At 39.5% G+C, this 18,414-nt stretch overlaps 1 protein-coding gene across 1 annotated transcript in view; it reads left to right on the top strand.

Annotated features, from left to right (window-relative positions):
- LOC101482762 (receptor-type tyrosine-protein phosphatase N2) overlaps positions 1-18,414 on the top strand; it is a 232,001-nt gene that overhangs the window by 117,991 nt on the left and 95,596 nt on the right. The window contains exon 12 of the mRNA XM_014410209.3: positions 8,318-8,382. Coding sequence (XP_014265695.2) covers positions 8,318-8,382 — 65 coding nt within the window. The remainder of the gene's footprint in view (positions 1-8,317; positions 8,383-18,414) is intronic.

An 18,414-nucleotide genomic window follows, 5' to 3' on the forward strand; every position in this document is an offset into this window, starting at 1 on the left:
CTTGAAACTAGAGGAAAAAAATGAGATTTTTCACTTGTTCCATTGGCAGATTTTTTACTTAAAACAAGATATTTTAGCTTGAAATGAAACAATGAAACAAGTGAAAATTCTCTAGTTTTTCTCTAGTTTCAAGAGTCACTGTCTTGAAACAACTTCCTTTAGCTCACTGAAATGTTGCCGTGTAGCTGATTGTCTTATTTTAAGTTTAATGAGATAATTCTGACTAGAAATAAGACAAATAAACTTGTTAAGATTTTGAGTTTGTGCAGTGTGAATAGTGCCAGTTCACAAAAAGCTCTCTGACCGTCTCACAAACAGTTCTGATGCATACAATCTGGCAACATAAGGAGCATGGGAAAACTAAAAAAACTAAACTAAAAAACTGGGATTAGAATTTGAACAAAAGTTTGAATCATGGCTCCGATGGAGAAGAGCGAAAATAGTGGTTTCAGAATAAGCAGAGAACGGTGGCACAAATTTGCACAAATTCAGTTTGTCGTCACAATTTTGAAGCCCGAACAGAGTTTTATTTCATTTTTTTCTCCCACATACTGGAGGTCAGTTCCATTTGTGCAGAATTGGGTTTTATGACTCAAGACTCAATTTCTCAAAGGTCACCTCCACTTTGGGAATATTAGTTTTTATGACAGTTCCCTCTCAGAAAGAAAAGCTCTTTTACACACTTCCCAGCTGCTCTAGTGGAAGGTGGACGTACGCTGTATGAATACCAAACAGTAACATGACAAAAAAAAGAATAGCCGGTTCATGTGGGTTTATGTTTCATAGTATGAGAATGGTGATCCACTAATGAGCTCTTGTTATTGGAATACGGCTTCCTGCCTCATTGCAGTCAGGCGTCGGCTGATGTGAGGTCATTAATTGTTGTGGGCGGTTGGGATATGTTTTCCTGCCGGGGTCCCCGGTGTCATATCGGCTTAATGAATTGTTTATGTAAAGTAACAGAGGTGTTTAATACCTGCCTTTTAAAATGTGAATGAATCAAACGGAGCAGAAGCGAGGAGCTAAATGTCATCAATTAAAGCAGAGAACGCCGTTCACAGCAACGAGCGAGACAAACACATTATGGTTAATATACTGTATATGTGCATCTATAATCCTGGAGTTCAATCAGATATCAGCAACATTGGAGACTGGACTCATGATGTTAAGTTTATATCATGGAAAACAAAAAACAGATCCGTAGCATAATGTTCAAAACAAACAAACAAAAATAATCCCAAGTTTAATCACTGAACTCAAACTTTGCTGCTTTGTGGAGAGATTTTAGCCTATTATTAGTCATTGCTTTGATTTTGTGGCACATTAGCTTTATGGTTCAGTTAAGCCACTTTCCTATTTTCCTTACCAAAAGGAATTTGATTTAACAGAGGAAAAAGAAAAAGTATAACAGCAGCTGAAGTGATTAACATACACAGGCCACTTTATTATGTATACCTAGGGCTTCCTTAATTCTCTGGGTCTTAGATTTAATAGGTGCTGGAAAGATTATAAGAGATTTTCGTCTACATCGCAAACAGTTGCTGCAGATTTGTCGACTGCACATCCATGATTGGAATCTGGCATTTGAGTTCAGTGAATTCATTGTCATGTTTAAAAAGCCAGTTTGAGCTGATTTGAGCTTCATGACACGGTTTGCTGAAGGGAGTCATCAGACGATGGGTACACTGTGGCCATAAAGGGATCGCTATGGTCACTAATAATACTCAAATATACTACGGGGTTTAATTGTGTCTTTCTGACCCCACCATCCAAAAGTCATGTGAGAAATTAAATCATCAATTTCTGAAATACTCAGCTCAAACCATCGGACACAAACAACCATGCCACATTCAAAAATCACCTTCTTTCTCCACTTGGATGCTAAATTTGAACTTCAGTAGGTTCACCTTTATTGTGACTAGATGACTTTATTTATATGACTTCATTTATTGGCATGATTCCTGCTTTCTTCTTTCTTAGTTTGTAGGACGGGGCGAATAAAGACAGAGCCTTCTTCAGTAAGCTCTTATTTCTTCTCGGCCTTCCCCTCCCTCACCCGCTCTTTATCTCTCTTTTTTCTGTCTATCACATTTCTCTCAGTCTACACATCATTCTTTCTATCCTCCCTCGATGGTCTCTCATCCCCCAGGTGGCCCGAGATGCCATTTCGGCCCCCTGCTTTTGAATTTAATTACAAATGGCATTGTTTTCACGCAGCCCTCCCTCCTCATCTGACACTCACGTTCCCACAAACACACATTCACACAGCACACCGGTCCATGCTGCATCCCAGATTACTGCAGGCAATAACACCAAGAATTAGGGGAGTTGGGGGTGGTGATCAACAAGGAACAGATTGAAGGCTGAAAAGTTGATATCAGAAATCAAATTAATGCAAGTGAGAGGGAAACAATATCTAATTAAGATGCTTTTGAAAAAACGACAGGCAAATCTGTTTTGACACAATTACTGGTGACTTGTAGGGTCGATTATGAGATGAAGCGTTCAGATCCAAAATATTTGAATTGCTCTGTGTTTATCACGTAATAAATGAAATTAGATTCTGAAGGGAGACAGGAAACAGTAACCATTTCATAACTGAAGAAATTTGCTTTAAAACACTAAACTGCAAGGAAAAAATATACACAGTGGGTCAAGTTATTTGTTGGACGAACGGGTTGTGCATGAAATTATGTATTAATAATTTGTTGCTTTTATTATGAAATTATGTTTTAATTTCAATTCATTTTATTTATACAGCGCCAAATCACAACAATAGTCGAGCTTTATATTGTAAGGTAGACTCTACTACAATAATACATACAGAGAAAAACCCAACAATCATCAATTTATTACATTTGACAAAGACATGCCAAATATGGTCTGGTAACAAAAACATGAACCCTTGACCCTCCCCAGGATGAGAGGCTGTCTGATGCCGTGGAAGGGATTTTGCTGTGCAGTCAGCCTTCCTTCGTTTTAGAAGGAAATCATTTCAAAGATCTTATGGGCAATCACCTTTATCATCCTGTGATGAAGAATTTCTATCTTTATAAGAGTGGTCTCTTCTGAGATGACAGCACCCCGATTCATGTGCCACAAGAGTGGCTCTTAATAGTTTGACAAGTAGCCTCTAAAAATGCTGCAGCCCTCACAATTGCCAGATCTCAAACCCAGGGGATAATAGCTAAAATCTTATGTTCTCTTAAAAGATCTTATTCTTTTTTGTGCTCTTAGAAAGTCTTTCTTTCTTTTATACTTGAAGAATCCCCATCTCGTGAAAATTACTTTCCCATAAACCAAGTTTGACATTTTTGATCAAAACATTTTTTTGACAAACTTTTCATTATTGTAAGTTAAAAGTTAAAATGCAGTTTAAAATAGAGAAACATTATAAGGAAGAACTCCAAGGAGTTTACACATGCAAAATAAACAATTTGTTACAGTAAAATATCTATCTGTCTGCGCTATGTCCTGTCCTATCCTCATTAACCACAGCATTCTTAATCCCGGCTGGCTTTTTTATTACCTGCACAACATTAATTGATGGTTGTGCTCCTTGGACCAGATCTTGTAGGGACACAGGGAAAAAAAGCAAACAGCCTGCAATATATTTTAATTTGCTCAGGGATTGTTGCTCTCGTGATGAACTAATGTGATTACACCAATGTAGTGTGTCACTGCAGTGATGGCGTTTCACTGGTTTCTGTGCCTTTGAAGGATGGCTGTTGTTTTCTTCTCATTATACAGCTTCTGAAATGTACCCAGGAGGGTGAGTGAGAGGTATAGAGGTTTGCTTCTTTGGGGTGGTGGTTAGTGGTTGGAATAAGGAACCCTCAGTGCTGCAAAAGCATCTATTCTGTTGGTCCAGGACTTGTGGAGCCAGCCTGGGCCTTTCTCTTTTGTCAACAGTGAAAAATGAAGCATTTCTGAATCCCCAGCACTCGCTGTGTTTCCCTTTAGGCGCCTCAGATACATTGAGTTAACATAAAGCAAAATTCAGGACGGGGGTGGCACCGGTGACAAATGAAGCGCCTCTGTGTGTTTTGGAGGGAAAATAAAGGGGCCTCAGTTGTAGAAATGAGATTTGGTCCATGTTACTTCCTTCAGGCCCAATTTTTCCCTGCAGTCCAAATGTATCTGAGAGGTACAATGGAAGATGGAATATTCTCGAAATGGAAAAAAGTGAATAATTTGAGTATAGATCATTTCCCTTCAGCTTGCTCTCAGTCTGCAGTCCATCGCTGCTTCAGTCCCATTTTGTCGCATTACATCTTATTTTCACACTGTGCTGCCTGTCTGGCTGAAAGAAAAGTTGCCAGTCGCTCTGATCACGACACCTTTCCCATTGCAGCTTCTTAAAAATGGATCCAATTTGGGTTTTGGAGAGAACGCTCGCTGGGGTACAAATGAGGCACCTCAGGTCGCTTGTTCACGAGCAGTGCTCTCATTCGACTTGGAGTCATTTGTAGTCTGCAGGAGAGAAGAGGAGTGGATGGTCCGGATAGCTGTTGGCTACATTTCGGAGAGGCCACGGTGCCGCGGTGTTGGGAGGTCCAAAGACTTGTCGACTAATTAGAAGAAGCTCGCCGCCTGTCATGTTGTCACGCTTGCTGGCCGCAAGGCAAGTCACTCTAGGGAACCAGACGGGTGGCCATGTTGGTGCAGAGATTTCTGATTCTGTCCCAACAAAATCACGTTGGGTGCTTTCATGTTTGTTTGTGTATATCAGGCCTTTTACTCTGATTCTGTATGAGGAATTAAATATGAGTGTTTGTGTGTGTGTGTCTTAGATGTGTCTGCCTTTGTGTGTGTGTGTGTGTGAGAGAACCCATCACCGACGCTTTCCTGCAGATGCAACTCAAATAGGTTGTGCCTCACCAATTACCAAAGGCACTTTAGACAACAACATCTTTAGTTATTTCACTGAGTCTGGTCCCAAAGTTGCCTGCTGTTTACCGTCTCTGCTTGTGTTTCATTTGAACTTAATTAATCCTTTAAAAGATTTTGTTCAAATCAGTGCATTGGCAGCACTACAACTTGCGTTCATAGAAAGTAGCAGCAGCCTCAGAAAGAAATGAAATCAACAGAACGATTGAAGGCATTTAATGGAATCAAATAAAACCGATTTTATCTGTGAAATGTAGTGAATAATGCATTTTTTTTACATGTTTTCCCTCCTGTTCCATGCAAAGTAACACAAATAGACATTTACTTTTCTCTGAAAATCATTTGCACAAGCAACACCAATGCCAAACTGTTTTACGGTGGTACTTTCTGCAGCAATGAGAAATACACCTTCTTTCTCAGTAAACATGCAAACAGTCCTTTTAAAGTATTTTAGACAGTTCAAGAGGTTCACTTAAAATTCAGCCTTGGAAAAGTACCATGTGGCTACAGCTTTAAAGACTGAAAAGTCATGTTTCCTGCGAGGGGAAGATCAATAATTCATGCGATTCATGTGGCTTCCAAGAGCAAACTAACAGATTATCTCGTGCAACTGCTACACTGCTCTCTGAAGGCTGAGCCATTCAAGAATTCTGCCCGTTGTGGGATGTCACAACAGGCGTCTTACCTTTTTGACAAGTGATGGAAAACACCTGAGTTGGTGTTGATGAGTTTGAAGAATCCTAACAAGTTGCAACCGACGTCTGATGGAGACATCGGTTTTTAACGCTGAACTAGAAGTCTGTTCAGATGCTCCTCAGTGAGCATAAGAGCAGGTGCCACTGACAAACCAATTCAGCCACTTCAGCTTCTATTTCTCTCAGCTGCTGCTGCTCCCTGCTGACAGCACTATTAAGACATGTCGGCCCACTTGGCTATCGCAGACAAGGTGTTCATACGTCTTTGTCTGGGGCCTGGACAAGTACCAGTCAGCCACAACATTAACCCTTCAGCGTCTTTTTATTACAGCGTGACAGAGCTAAACGAGTCCCCTCCATATACCACATGGAAACCAAGGCATTCACATTAAACAGAAGGAAGTGTCCACCTGTGATTGATTTTGGCTTTCTACATTCAAAAGAGCTGCTCGTTTGGACTGTGGTGTTTAAGGTCAGCATCTATGGTTGCATAACATCTGGCATAAATTGACCAGTGAATGACGAATTGAAAGACTAATTATTAAAGCCACTGGTGAATTTGGACTGTGGCAGAGCTGGGGCTCTATTTGCATATCCTTCATCTGCCTGGTGTGTCAACAAAGAAGACTCGCTTTCTTTCACCTCACCGGTGTATTCAGATGCAAAGCGAAGTGAATGCAATCACGTATCCTTTCTTTTTTTTCATATCGTTTCTGTTCTGGCTTTAATATGTGCTCTGCTGAATTTTAATTGTAGACCTCCATTTGTTTCCCTTTAAGCTCATGAAAAAAGAGAGCTGTGCGCAGGGTTTAATTCTATTTGTGTGGAAATTTGTTTTAATATTTGCCTGGCGGCAGGTCGGGTTAAAAATTCATATTTCATAAAGTGAAGATATGCTACAGTAATAGCTCATTTGGACCTGCAATGGTAGAATTTATTCTTGAGCCCTGCGGAAGGTTTTCTTTTTTTGTTTTTTTTGTTTTTTTGTTTTTTTTGGGGGGGTGGGGGCAGGGTTAATTTGGTAAATGAATGTGTCTGCGAAGAGCCTGCACGATAACCTCAGTGATTTCACCACCAACGCCATGACGACCTGTCTGGTAAAATCCACATTTCGTTGTAGACCATGCTCTTGCTTTAATTTATGGGATAGTTGCAATAAAGTAAATTCAGAAATATTGCAATGAGAAGAAACTGCAGAAAATTACCGTTACAGGCGAATGTGAGCGATACGATCTTCCTATTGGACTTTAACCAAATCTTTATAATAGGATATATTCCACTAAACAGCCACGACCACTCGCCAAGTGCGCGTTGTAATTTACAACACCTATGGTGGCTGCTTGCTACTGCATAAGCTTGTTATATTTGAGAATGTGAATGATGACATGGATTGTTTTTGTGATCTCATAAGAGGCCCTTCTTACACCAGTCCTGTTGTCAGATTTCATGGTGTGCAATCAGTGAACCTTAAAGAGCAGTCATGGGTATGGCTGAATAAATATTCCCTTTTTGTGTCTGATAATTAAAACACTTAAAAGACTGAAGAGGCAGTGCTTGACGACATCAATCTGAATACAAAAAACACTGGAGAACAGTTCCAGCTGTTCAGCTAGCCGTGTTTCACTGGTATGCATATAGCACTTTTTTACTTATATTTGGCATCACAAGCCACAACCACCCACTGATACATAACTTTACTCTATGCCTACTTTATTCTATTCTTTTTAAATGCTTTTTACTTGGCAAACATTAGGGGGTCAGTAGGGTTTCAGTGTCTCCACCAAGGACCCTTTGTTGTTACTGGACATAAAATCCAATTGAAACTTTTTGGCATATTGCAGTTCAAGTGGTCTGAGTGGGCACTAGACTCCTGTGCCTCCTCTGGCCTCTCTTTTTAGACTTTAGAAAATGTAGCTCGTGACAGTAGCATTAAGCCAATTACAGGCCTTGTCAGACTAGATCAGGTAAAGTAGTGTAGGTATTATATGAAGTCCAAAAGTCCAAAAAAGACTTGGTTTTGAAGAGGATAGAGCTAGTAAAGTTTCAGAGAGGGGGAGTGTGGTAGATGGAGGGCTACCTGACTTTTGTTCTTCTCTACACCAGAAGGATTGTTTGCGAACGCTGTTCTTACAAACTCTCTATATCTCTCTGATGTCTTTGTGCTTCATAATGCAACGATGCTTCCATAGTTTCTACAAAGGATCTTTATCAATCATGTGTAAATTAACCAAGCTGCATTTTCAAGGCATTTCTATAAATCATGTTCTGGTTTTGCTTATACGTCATGTGTTAAGGAGGAGGAAGGAGGAAGCATTGATTTTTTGTGAGCCAGTTGAGCACAGAGTTTAATAGCTTGTTTGGCAGAATTTGTAGCATTGATTAATAGTCATGACTGTACACACATGGATGCCTATTATGCATTATTGTGGACACTGAGGATTAATCACATGTTAAAGTTAATCTACACTACCTGTTTGGAGGAACAATATGCAATAGACATTGTTGTTAGGTTTGAAAGTTATTGCAGTTTTGTTCCGTTGCCATTGTCACAAAAATGTTTAAAAAATGAACATTGCTTTGCTGATTTAGCATTATAAACTTTTTCATATACGATGTTTTTGCCGGGGGCTAGAAAAGTATTCATTATTATTTTCTGTAAAAACATACTGTTGGACATTTTTCAGTTCATTAATCATTGTGGGGTTTTTCTCTCTGTTCTTTCCTTACCATAGTCCAGAAGAAGGTGTCTTTAGAGAAGGAAGCCAAGGTCAGCATCCTGGAGGCTGGGATTGCCGATGTGAGTACACACTTTACTTTTAGTTTTTGATTTGAGGCTAATCAAACGTCCACGTGATTAGTGAAGCAAAATGTGACAGGAGTCTCAAACCCAAATGAAATGTATGAAGGTGCACTCATTACCTACTGCTGCTAAGTTTGAACTTCAAATTTCTCAAAATGTCTTTCCAGGCTGTAGCATGCAAACACTTTTCGCCACAAAACCTTGTGCATTAGTGCAAAAAAATGCATAAAGTGTATGAAAATATGAAACTCATTTATTCTAATTGGTAACTCACATTCCTCATATTTGTGTTTGATAGTAACTGTAGACACTTCTCAGAGCAGCTGAGTCATCGCAGAAACGACTTCATGAAAAACAGAATTTCATTAATCTTCCTTTACTTTCCATCTCTTTCCTCACTGACTGTCACTAATGATGCACTGCATTCTTTATAACTCCACTTGAGTAAATCAATTAAAAACAACCCACACAAACAAACAAACAAAAAAAGCTATGCAGCACCAACAGTAAGGTCTAAGAGGGGTCTTGGCGCGTGATGGCTGCTTCATCTCTTCCACCTGTCTCCATCTCTCGCCTACATGGCTTTCATCTCCTAGCATTGCTATTCTCCACCATCTCTGTAGTAAATAGACTGCTGAGCATCTGCACTCCCCTATTGATTCAAGGCTTAGGCTGTACCGATGATGGCGCGCCATTCACCATGCTTATCAAAGTGGCAGGTCTGAGGGAGAAATGGTTGGAAAAGGGGGCTTAGTAAGTGACTGAGGGAGAGAAAGACAGAAAGAGTTGGGAGGTTGGAAGAAGGGAGGGATGGCATGGAGAGTCTTTCAAGGTGATCGATACCTAGCTGCAAACAGCAGCCAATTATGGCCAATCGAACCTCAGTTGTAAGAGAAAGAGAGGGAGAGAAGCAAAGAAAACCCCTTTAGCTCAGCCTGCCACACAGAGGCAAAGCAAAAACTGGCGAGTCGCAACCTGCAACACAGCATCCATCATCACCCCATACAGTGTTTATTATAGTTTTATCATACTCTGTAAAATAAGAATATTAGCATACTACATCACAGATGACAGGTTAAAAATAAAAAATAGAAAAGTTAGTCTCTCAAATGTGCAGAGGAGATTATTTGTTTTCTCACAGACATGAAAACTTGACTTGAACAGGCCTGCAGGTTTGAGAGATGAATTCTCATTTTCACATTGATGCCTGTGTATATTTGGAATGGAGATAACATGAAAATTTATTGTTGCAGCAGAAGAGGTAATGGGAGAAATTGCATGCAATAAAACCAATAAAGACAAAACAGTCCAGCATTAAAATAGATCATAAATTATTGTGGGGTTGTATAACTTTACGCACCTGAATTTCTAGCGTATTAAGGTGGCAAATGAGTGAGAACTACACGGGAACGGTATGTCAACTTTGACGGAAATATAAGGATTTTAAAATGCTCTCATTAAGTTACAAGATAAAAAAAAGTGTATTTTAGGCTGTGCCTGGATTTAGAAGATGGAAGATGTTGGAAGGACATCCCATAACTGGAAGAAAACTGAGTATACAACTGGTATTTGAATGAATCAGCTCCACAATATCTAAAATCCAAACTTCTGTTGTTACACACAAAAAATCCCTTTACTTTGAGATTTTCTTGGACACCTTGTTTAATCCAACTTAAACATGGTTTTGCTTGAGCTAAAACAGTGCTCCAAATATCTGTGCTTTAAAATCATCACATTGCTGTTCTGCAGCATTTATATCTAGTTCAACCGTCTCACAGTGAATCAGCACATCTCCTGCTGTTCGTTGTGGCTCGTTCATGATTTGCGACTACACTGAGCTACTACGTTTCAGAGGAACTGCAACAGTAGTTCTGAAATGTGTTGTCTTTCTAATTCATGACACCATTGAAGCTTCAGTAAGCGTCTTATGTATTTGTTTGACATATCCCCGAATGAAAGCTGTTATTATGCGCTGTAGTTACCATTTAAAACTACTAGTGGCTGTGGGGACAAGTACATAAAAAATGCATTGGTATCCTTTAGATGATGTGGAAGACAGCACATTAATAACCAAGAAAACCGACTTGCAAGCTTGAAATTTTAACCCATAAGAAACAGTTTTGAACAGCAAGTAAAAACACAGCAAAAAGTATACTCGAGTAAATAGGAAAAAAAAGCCTTAAACGAGACTCCAGTTAATTGACTGCCATGTGTGCCTGTCTCATCTGTCTTTTAAAGTGGACAGAGTCCTACAGCTCATTTTGGGATTGCTTAAACAGAGGAATTAAAAGCCCATATGAGATTCTAATTGAGGACTTCTTGAAACATCTGCTTTAGTACAATTTAGAAAGAAAACATCATAGAAAACAAAAACTATCCTGTGAGCTCAATGTGTTCTGATTTTTAGCAACTTATTTGACCCTTACTCGAGGGCACAATCTCTTGCATTTTTTTTAACAGTAAAAAATGCAGGAGATTGTCTTCATCTCTGTTTGACCTTCGTCCATCTCGCCGTTTGCTCACTTAAATTACAAATCATTCCATCAAAGCACTAATTTGCAAGCTCAATACCTTTGATTTGTGGACTGTGACCTAAGTCCTGCTCTTTCTTTGTCCGCATCATTGTGGCGAGCAGCTTTATGTTTGCCATTAAGAGCTCTAAAGCCTTGAAGCTGTTTGGATGAACTGAACGACATCTGAAGCGTCATAAAATTCTCATTTAAAACTTATCCTGCGAAACACTGTTGGAGGAATGTGAGTAAGTTCTTGAAAGTAAAATTTTGAGGATTTTTAAAAATCTGTCACTCTTCTGTATTCAAGGTCCGGATAAACTTTGGTATCTGTTTGTTAGGGTTGCAGAAATCTTGTGGCAATGGTATTCGGAGATGCAAAAATGTCTTATTTGTGGATGTCCTGTTTTAAAGTTGGACATTTTACACCTGCTTTGAACCCTGACTTGCTCTTTCAGACTTTTTGTAGCGGTGTTAAGAAAATACATGACTTCTGTGTATAAAGGTGAGATAACACTCACGACTGCAAATGGTTGATTCTTGTCAAGAGACATAACATAAGTCATCTTAATGGTTGTAGTCCCGAGTAATGCTCATCCTAAATCAGAAGGGACGAGGGTGTTGGGGCTACAAGGACGCTTTTAATTTTGAGAGATTCATTAAATAACCGCCGTGTTCTCATCCCAGGGAGTCAAATACTGCCGTTCTCTCATAGACGCTGGCGGCTCCGGAATACGCACAAGTGCCCCTTGGCATTGTTGCGGTGATTCACTGGCCACAGCAACGTTGAGCCTTGAGACATAATGGTCTTCTTTTGAAGACTGTTATGTCTTGTGAGCTAGGCCGTGGTTTGCGTCCTGTTTGAGAGCTTTGCCTTTTGCTTTGTTTTCATTCGCTAATCTGTTACCCTTTTATTTGCAGCTCGGTTTAATTTAGGCACAAAAAATGCCCACAATGCAAACCCTGCAGGTTATAATATGACACTGGGCCAGTGTGGTTTCTTAAAGTGCCCCCTTTGGCCATTTCAGAATTAAATCTTGTCCCACACCATAAATGAATGGCATTAAGATTATTTTATCTTATCCGTGTGTAAATCTTAGAGGTTCTCAGCTTTAACAAAATCTCAGGTTTTGTTATTTTTGGCACTATCAGAAAGGTGATAATTCTTCTTTATGCTGATTATTGTCGCTGGAGTGGTAGGTGTGCACGCATGAGGAAGCAAAATAATAGACTCTAACCTAATAGAGAGTGCATCTTCCAATGACATTAAATTATACTTTGCCCCTGCAGTACCCTTCATTATCTCTCACTCTGACTGCCGTTAATTTACGTAGCTTCAGGATTGGAAATCATTCAATCACCAAGGCCACGGAGAACATGGCACAGATTTCTCCACACTGAGACTTGTGTCCAATTAAGTGAATGCATGTTTGTTGGGAGGGAAGAAGGTGGAAGATAAGGTTGCTGCGGCAGCAACCATTGTCCTGTAGTGGCAATATTCGCACGCTACCCCATCCAGCTCACTGTTTCACTGCAAATAAAGGCACTTCCAATCTGTTTGAAAGAGCTTTTTCACAAATAGAGGAGGGAAATCTAATGACACAAAAAAATTAAAAAATAAGAAACAATGGGAGTGGATCGCTTTTTCCATCACAATTCAATGTAATTGCTATTTAAAATACAGGGCGGGAGCAAACACTCCCTTTTACCAGAATGCCAAAAGGCCATTTGCCACAAAACGGCTGATTTAATACAACTTTGAGGAATGAGATCTTTTGCAGTTTTTAGTTGTTTTTTGCAAGAATCAGGCATTTTATGATCCCAGTATTTAAATTTTGAGCTGCATTGATGATTAAAAGTGAAAACATGTTAGCTCATTTCTGTTTTCCCTTCCACAGTGATACATAAACTTAAACACTTGCGGTTAACACGACATATAATTGTCACATTGCATTATGTTTCTGGAAACCCTGTCTGGATCCTTATTAAGGAATGTAATCATTACCTAAGTCAGAGTTTTTGAACAGCATTGCTCTGGGAGACTCTTGAGTGAGCACTTGAATGTGCAAGACAAGGGTCATGTGACAGACACTGGTTGCCAAGGTAGCGCCAGCGCTTCTGAGCTTCTGCGGTATGGCTAATTGCTTTTTTAAAAATAGCATACTTAGCAATGCTAGAAAGAAGCAGTCTGTGGATTTCTCTCTTTGTCACTTGACCCCTACACACCCTACACAGCCTCACGAAAGTAGTTGTTTAGTTGACTGAGCTTAATCAAATTTCAACAATAGAGGTGACAGACTGGGAACAAATGCTTATTCCAGCTGTTTTTCGAAAACACATAACGACTTTTTGTCAACTGAACTGCCTATTTGATAACCTTACATGAAGTGTACTAGTATGAGGCAGGAAAGAGTTAGATAAAAATTAATTGCCTAATAGTGTTGAATGGATGCTACCTTCCTTTTTACAGACATTTGTGTATTACCTTTATTTAAACAAGGCAAGCAAAGAAGAGCAAGCTCTCGTTTTCACATATATATCAGTTAGACAAATCAGGTTTGAAATATTTTATTACAGTGGCAGAATAAAACAAAATTTGACATCTAGGCTCAAAGCTCTTCATTAAATACAAGTGTTAGTCAACCTTTTGATGTAACATTTGTAAAAAGGCTTAGTCCAGTTTGCACTATGCATTATTATAATTACATAGAGGTGGAATGTAATTTCCTTATAATCCACGTTCACAACAGAATATCTGGATTTTGGGATTCGTTCTCATCCCTGAGATGGTGATGAAAAGAATTTCTGATCCTGAAGTGTTGTTTGTTGTCTTGCTCTATACCAGTGAGTCACAACAAGCAGCTTTCATAATGATTTCAGTGAGAATACATTCCTGTCTGCGGTCTCGGTGAGCAGAGTGATAGCATCACTCGTAATGACACAGTATTGTTGTCTGCAGCCTGCCCAGGTGCCTGAATAGAGAGCTGGATTTGAATGAGAATATTCATGAAGCAAAGAGACTCACATATTGGATCAAGGTTGTCTGTTGGCCGATGCATCCCATTGCACCTGCAATTTTTATCACAAGGTAGAAAATAAATGATTAAAAATCAAACCACTGCCATGCATGTGAGCTGTGTACATATATGCACCCAGGATGGACCTGCATGTGTATGAAAATACACCGGAGTTCTTATATTTCTATCTGTGTGTGTGTGTTTTGGGCATGCACTCATGCATCCATCTGCATCGCCTGCCATAGATATTCAAATAGCTCCATGTGAAAAATTGAATCAAGAGGCTGTTGAAGTGCTGGCTCTTCTTTTTCTCTGCGGCCGTGACGCGGCGCGTCTTTGATATGGTAATGACAGCTCGCCACACGAGCCCTGAGGGCCAGATGCATGCTGAGATGTAACCCAGGTGTCTGTCAGATTGTGTGGCCTACCTGGTTACAGGAGACAGTTTGCTTACTAAAGAAAAGGGCAGATTTGTTGCTTCGACTACAGAAAAGTAATATTTTCAAGATTTTTCAAGATTTATTCTTTCTTTTTTATAAAAGAATATATTTCTGGAATATTTTGTCGTAAACTACTCCTGCTCGCATTAAATAATATAGAACACATATTTATGCTTATTCTTTAATTAATTTAATTTAGAGAATTTTTGTCACCTTGTTAACGGTGTGAGCTTTCTGAGTGTTTTCTGGTTTAAGCTGTGGCTGTAATTGCCAAGATTCTGCACCAGAAAAAGATATTGTACAAGGTCCCACTGTGATTGCAGCTACACAAAAACTTCTCTTCTTGAATATCACATCTTTCCAGTCTCTTATTAAGTATTGTGGCACTGCTGTAGTGAGCTTGAATGGACATTTACAACACGACGGAAACAGCTATTTAGACGGCTTGAAGTTGCACATTAATTTGTCTGATATGCACACAGTTGAAGCTAGCTGTTACTGGAATTACGCATATAGTCAGAAAACACTGTCTGACACGCACGGCATTTACAAGCTAAAGTTTATCAGACTGACTCCACGATGTTAAAATCATGTGTTTCCTGCTGCATGTGAAATGTGGCAAGTGTAACTGAAAAGGTCAAAAAAGCTGCTTTTTCCCTCTTTGGACAGCCTCAGCCTTTTCTTTTTGCTAATTTTGGTAATGGCTAATTGTATCATTCAAATTAGACACAACTGAAATAGAAATAAGCTGCCAAAATACAGTGATCAATGCTATATAACTATATAACTCCATCTATTATTAAACTAGTCTAGACCAATAGTCCCAGAAGATATAACCTCATAGCACTTGTAGGAAAGTGAAATCTAATTTAAAAAAAAAAAAGCATTACTTTGATAACCTGTTGCTTCATTAGTGTGCATATGATATGATATGAGTTTCTACATTATGTTTTTTGGGGGTTTTTTTTATTTTCTTCCAAATCTTAGTAGATTCCTTTGTAAACTCTCTACAGCTGTGGCCCTACTGGTTTTATTTGACATCAATATCATGTATAATTTTGATGCAGAAAAAGTTGAGCATTCTCCTTTTAAGCATTCTGTGTTTTCTTCACTGCCCGAGCGTGTCGCTGCAGCTTAGCATTTCCATGTTTAGCCAGCCCCGTCTCACACCTCGTCTGGATTCTGCTCTGCACGTACTGCGTGCGTCGTTCAGACTGCGAGCTACACTTCAGCAGACCGGCAGTCTGCTTACAGGTCGCTGGCGGACACCCGCTGGGCTTTCTGGCAAACAGCATGGCACAACAGACAGCTGGCATACAATGTTCACGCCCCCCTTCCTATTTTCCCCAGGTGCTAAATGGGCTGTTAGGTACAGCTGAGGTCATCCACAAAAAGTGGTATATGAAAATAAAAGCCCAGAATTTCAATGCACCTCGACGGTCTGGATCTTTCTCTTGGGCAAAAATGCATGCCCAAGAGGCTGCGCTCAAGCAAACAAGGCGGGTAATGACACTAGCATCAAGCATGGTATTATGCACCTGTGGGCTCAGTCTAATGTCCTTAATAGTGGGCTGTAATTTGGACTGGACACACTGCATCACTGTTGTCTATACACATCATTGAGCAAATGATCTGATACTGTGAAATGGCCCTTCTCATTAACTACGTCTCCTGCCCGATTAGCCAGCAGTATCTAGGCATGATTGTTGGTAACTGGTGTTGTTGTCGAGTCACTCGTTAACATAAACAATTCAGTGTCTGCAAATGCAGAGGAAGATCAGAATGTCTCTGTGCTTATTTTTAATGCAACTATATACAACAATCAAACTTTAACAACAATCATATAAACAGTTCATTAGCTTAAATGCAATGTTGTGTATGGTGCATCAAAAAGTATTGTGCTAGAGTACTTTTTTGTTGGAATGAGTAACATAACACATTGTTTGTGCAATTCTCACAAGCTGATAGTGGCTGATAAGTAAGCTGATGCCTGACAGCTGCTAAGAAATTCTACAATATACTTGAAAGATGAGCCTGCGTGCTAAGCACAGCTCTAAAAATGAGCCAACATGATTGTGCGTCAGTCCTTCGCAGGGCCTTTGCACAGCTTTGCAGAATGTCTACATGCTGTAGCCGTTCAATGTCACCAGTTGTCACAAACAACCAGTGCGCAGCCTACTCTTCCTTTAGTGTTGTTACTCTTTCAATCAACCAAAGAAACCAAAGATGTTCTCCCTCTACACGGGGAACTTCGCTGTCACTCCCTCCCTGTTCTGATCCTATTTTCAACCAATCAGCATTCGACCCACTCACAGCATCTTCCATGTTGAGCTCCACTCCTTCTGTACATAGATTGCATACCCATTATTTTCTTTTTACGTAGCCAAACCAAGTAGACACAATTACAGTATCGTGAATCTAGAGAGGGCCGAACAAGGAGAATGGAGCTCATGCTACAAAACACCAACATGTGGCTCTTAGTCCTGCATGCTTTACATCCCCTGGACATAACAGCAAACATGCAGAAGCTAATTTTAAAGGAGTGATAACATAAAAGTAATACAGTATTTGGAATATACAGTATAGTCAATATAACAGATTACTTCAATTACTTCAAACAGATTACTTTGGTTGCTAACAGATTGTTCTAGTTGTAGTAGTAAGAAAGTAATTTTTAACAAATGTAATCTGCAAAGCCTCAATTCAACAGAAATACTTTCAGTGTTGGCATGAAATATGTAGTCATTTACTTACTAACCACTTTATATTAACACAAGTATCTCTAATATTGAACTCCAAAGCATCTTCTCCCATGTGTAATATCAACTATGTTTTACACACAAAGGAATTGAAAATGAGATGCTCCACGTTTAACTTGAAGTCACAGAGTTCACACAGATGCTGACCAAACAAGGCAAAACCCCGTCTCTGGTTGGAAAGGATTAAAGCAAAGAAAGTTTAACTGTTCAACTTGTGTTCAGTCTCCCAGCCTGAAACTTTTCATCCCCATATACACACCCAGTGTACTTCATGCTGCAAAGCCAAATTCAGTTGAGACTAACTGTATTTTTTAATTTAAGTGCAGATCCAAAGATGCCTTATCTGAGTGATGTCACTCTAAATTCACCATCTAAATATCATAACGATGGACAGTCAGAGAGTTCAGGCCAATGAGATCCCATAAAAACGTTTTTCAGAGATAAACACATTATTATTGAAAATGTATGGTAACCTATGAGCCTGTCCTATACTTTGCATTCTACAAATGTGGTCCTGACATCAGGTTTGGTTTTGGTCAATCAGCTTTCAATCTCTCACCCTGCTTCGCAGTCATAGCACTTTTAATTAGATCCAGCATGGCAGAAATTCACATGACGTGGAACTGGATGACATTAGGGGCTCTCTAACCCAACTTGATTTAGAAGAATATGATTTTCTCAAAACTAATGATATGGATTCAAATGTTAAAGGTGCACTGGTGATTCTGCAGTGGTGGAAGATCAAACTTATTTTATCCATGCTCCACCTCTCCACCAGCCTCTTTTTAGTGCGGTTCTAATGACAAACAACGCAGACAACATAACGTTGTTGGATGTAAGGCAGTTTACAACATGCAAACCTTGGAATGCATAAAAAAGACGAGAACTATGGTTGTTCTTTTAGACACTGAGTCTTGACTTCAAATGAAATAGTTTAGCAGCAGAGAGTTGTTAAGTCTAGCTGCAGCTGTTTGCCGAAGCTCTTGTAAGCTCATGGAGACATGGGCAAACATCATATACCTTCACTTATCCAACCCCGGAGCTACTGGTGGGGAAATTAAAGGAGGGAATTGGATTTGGATTGAAGTAAAAAAAAACAACAAAATAAACAATTACTACTAACAAAATAATAACATGCATGTGTTTACTAGCAAAGAAAGAACTGCAGAAGAAGATAGAAAATGCACATATGCAATGCTACAGAAGTGTCTCTGTAATCTTGTTGGTTGTTTATGTGTTGACGTGGTGCTCTTCTTCCTCTGAACATCTGCCTTCCCCAAATCCCTTGTTCTGCCGGTAGCAA

Source organism: Maylandia zebra, linkage group LG18 (genome assembly GCF_041146795.1).
Source record: "Maylandia zebra isolate NMK-2024a linkage group LG18, Mzebra_GT3a, whole genome shotgun sequence".
NCBI classification, from domain to species: domain Eukaryota; kingdom Metazoa; phylum Chordata; class Actinopteri; order Cichliformes; family Cichlidae; genus Maylandia; species Maylandia zebra.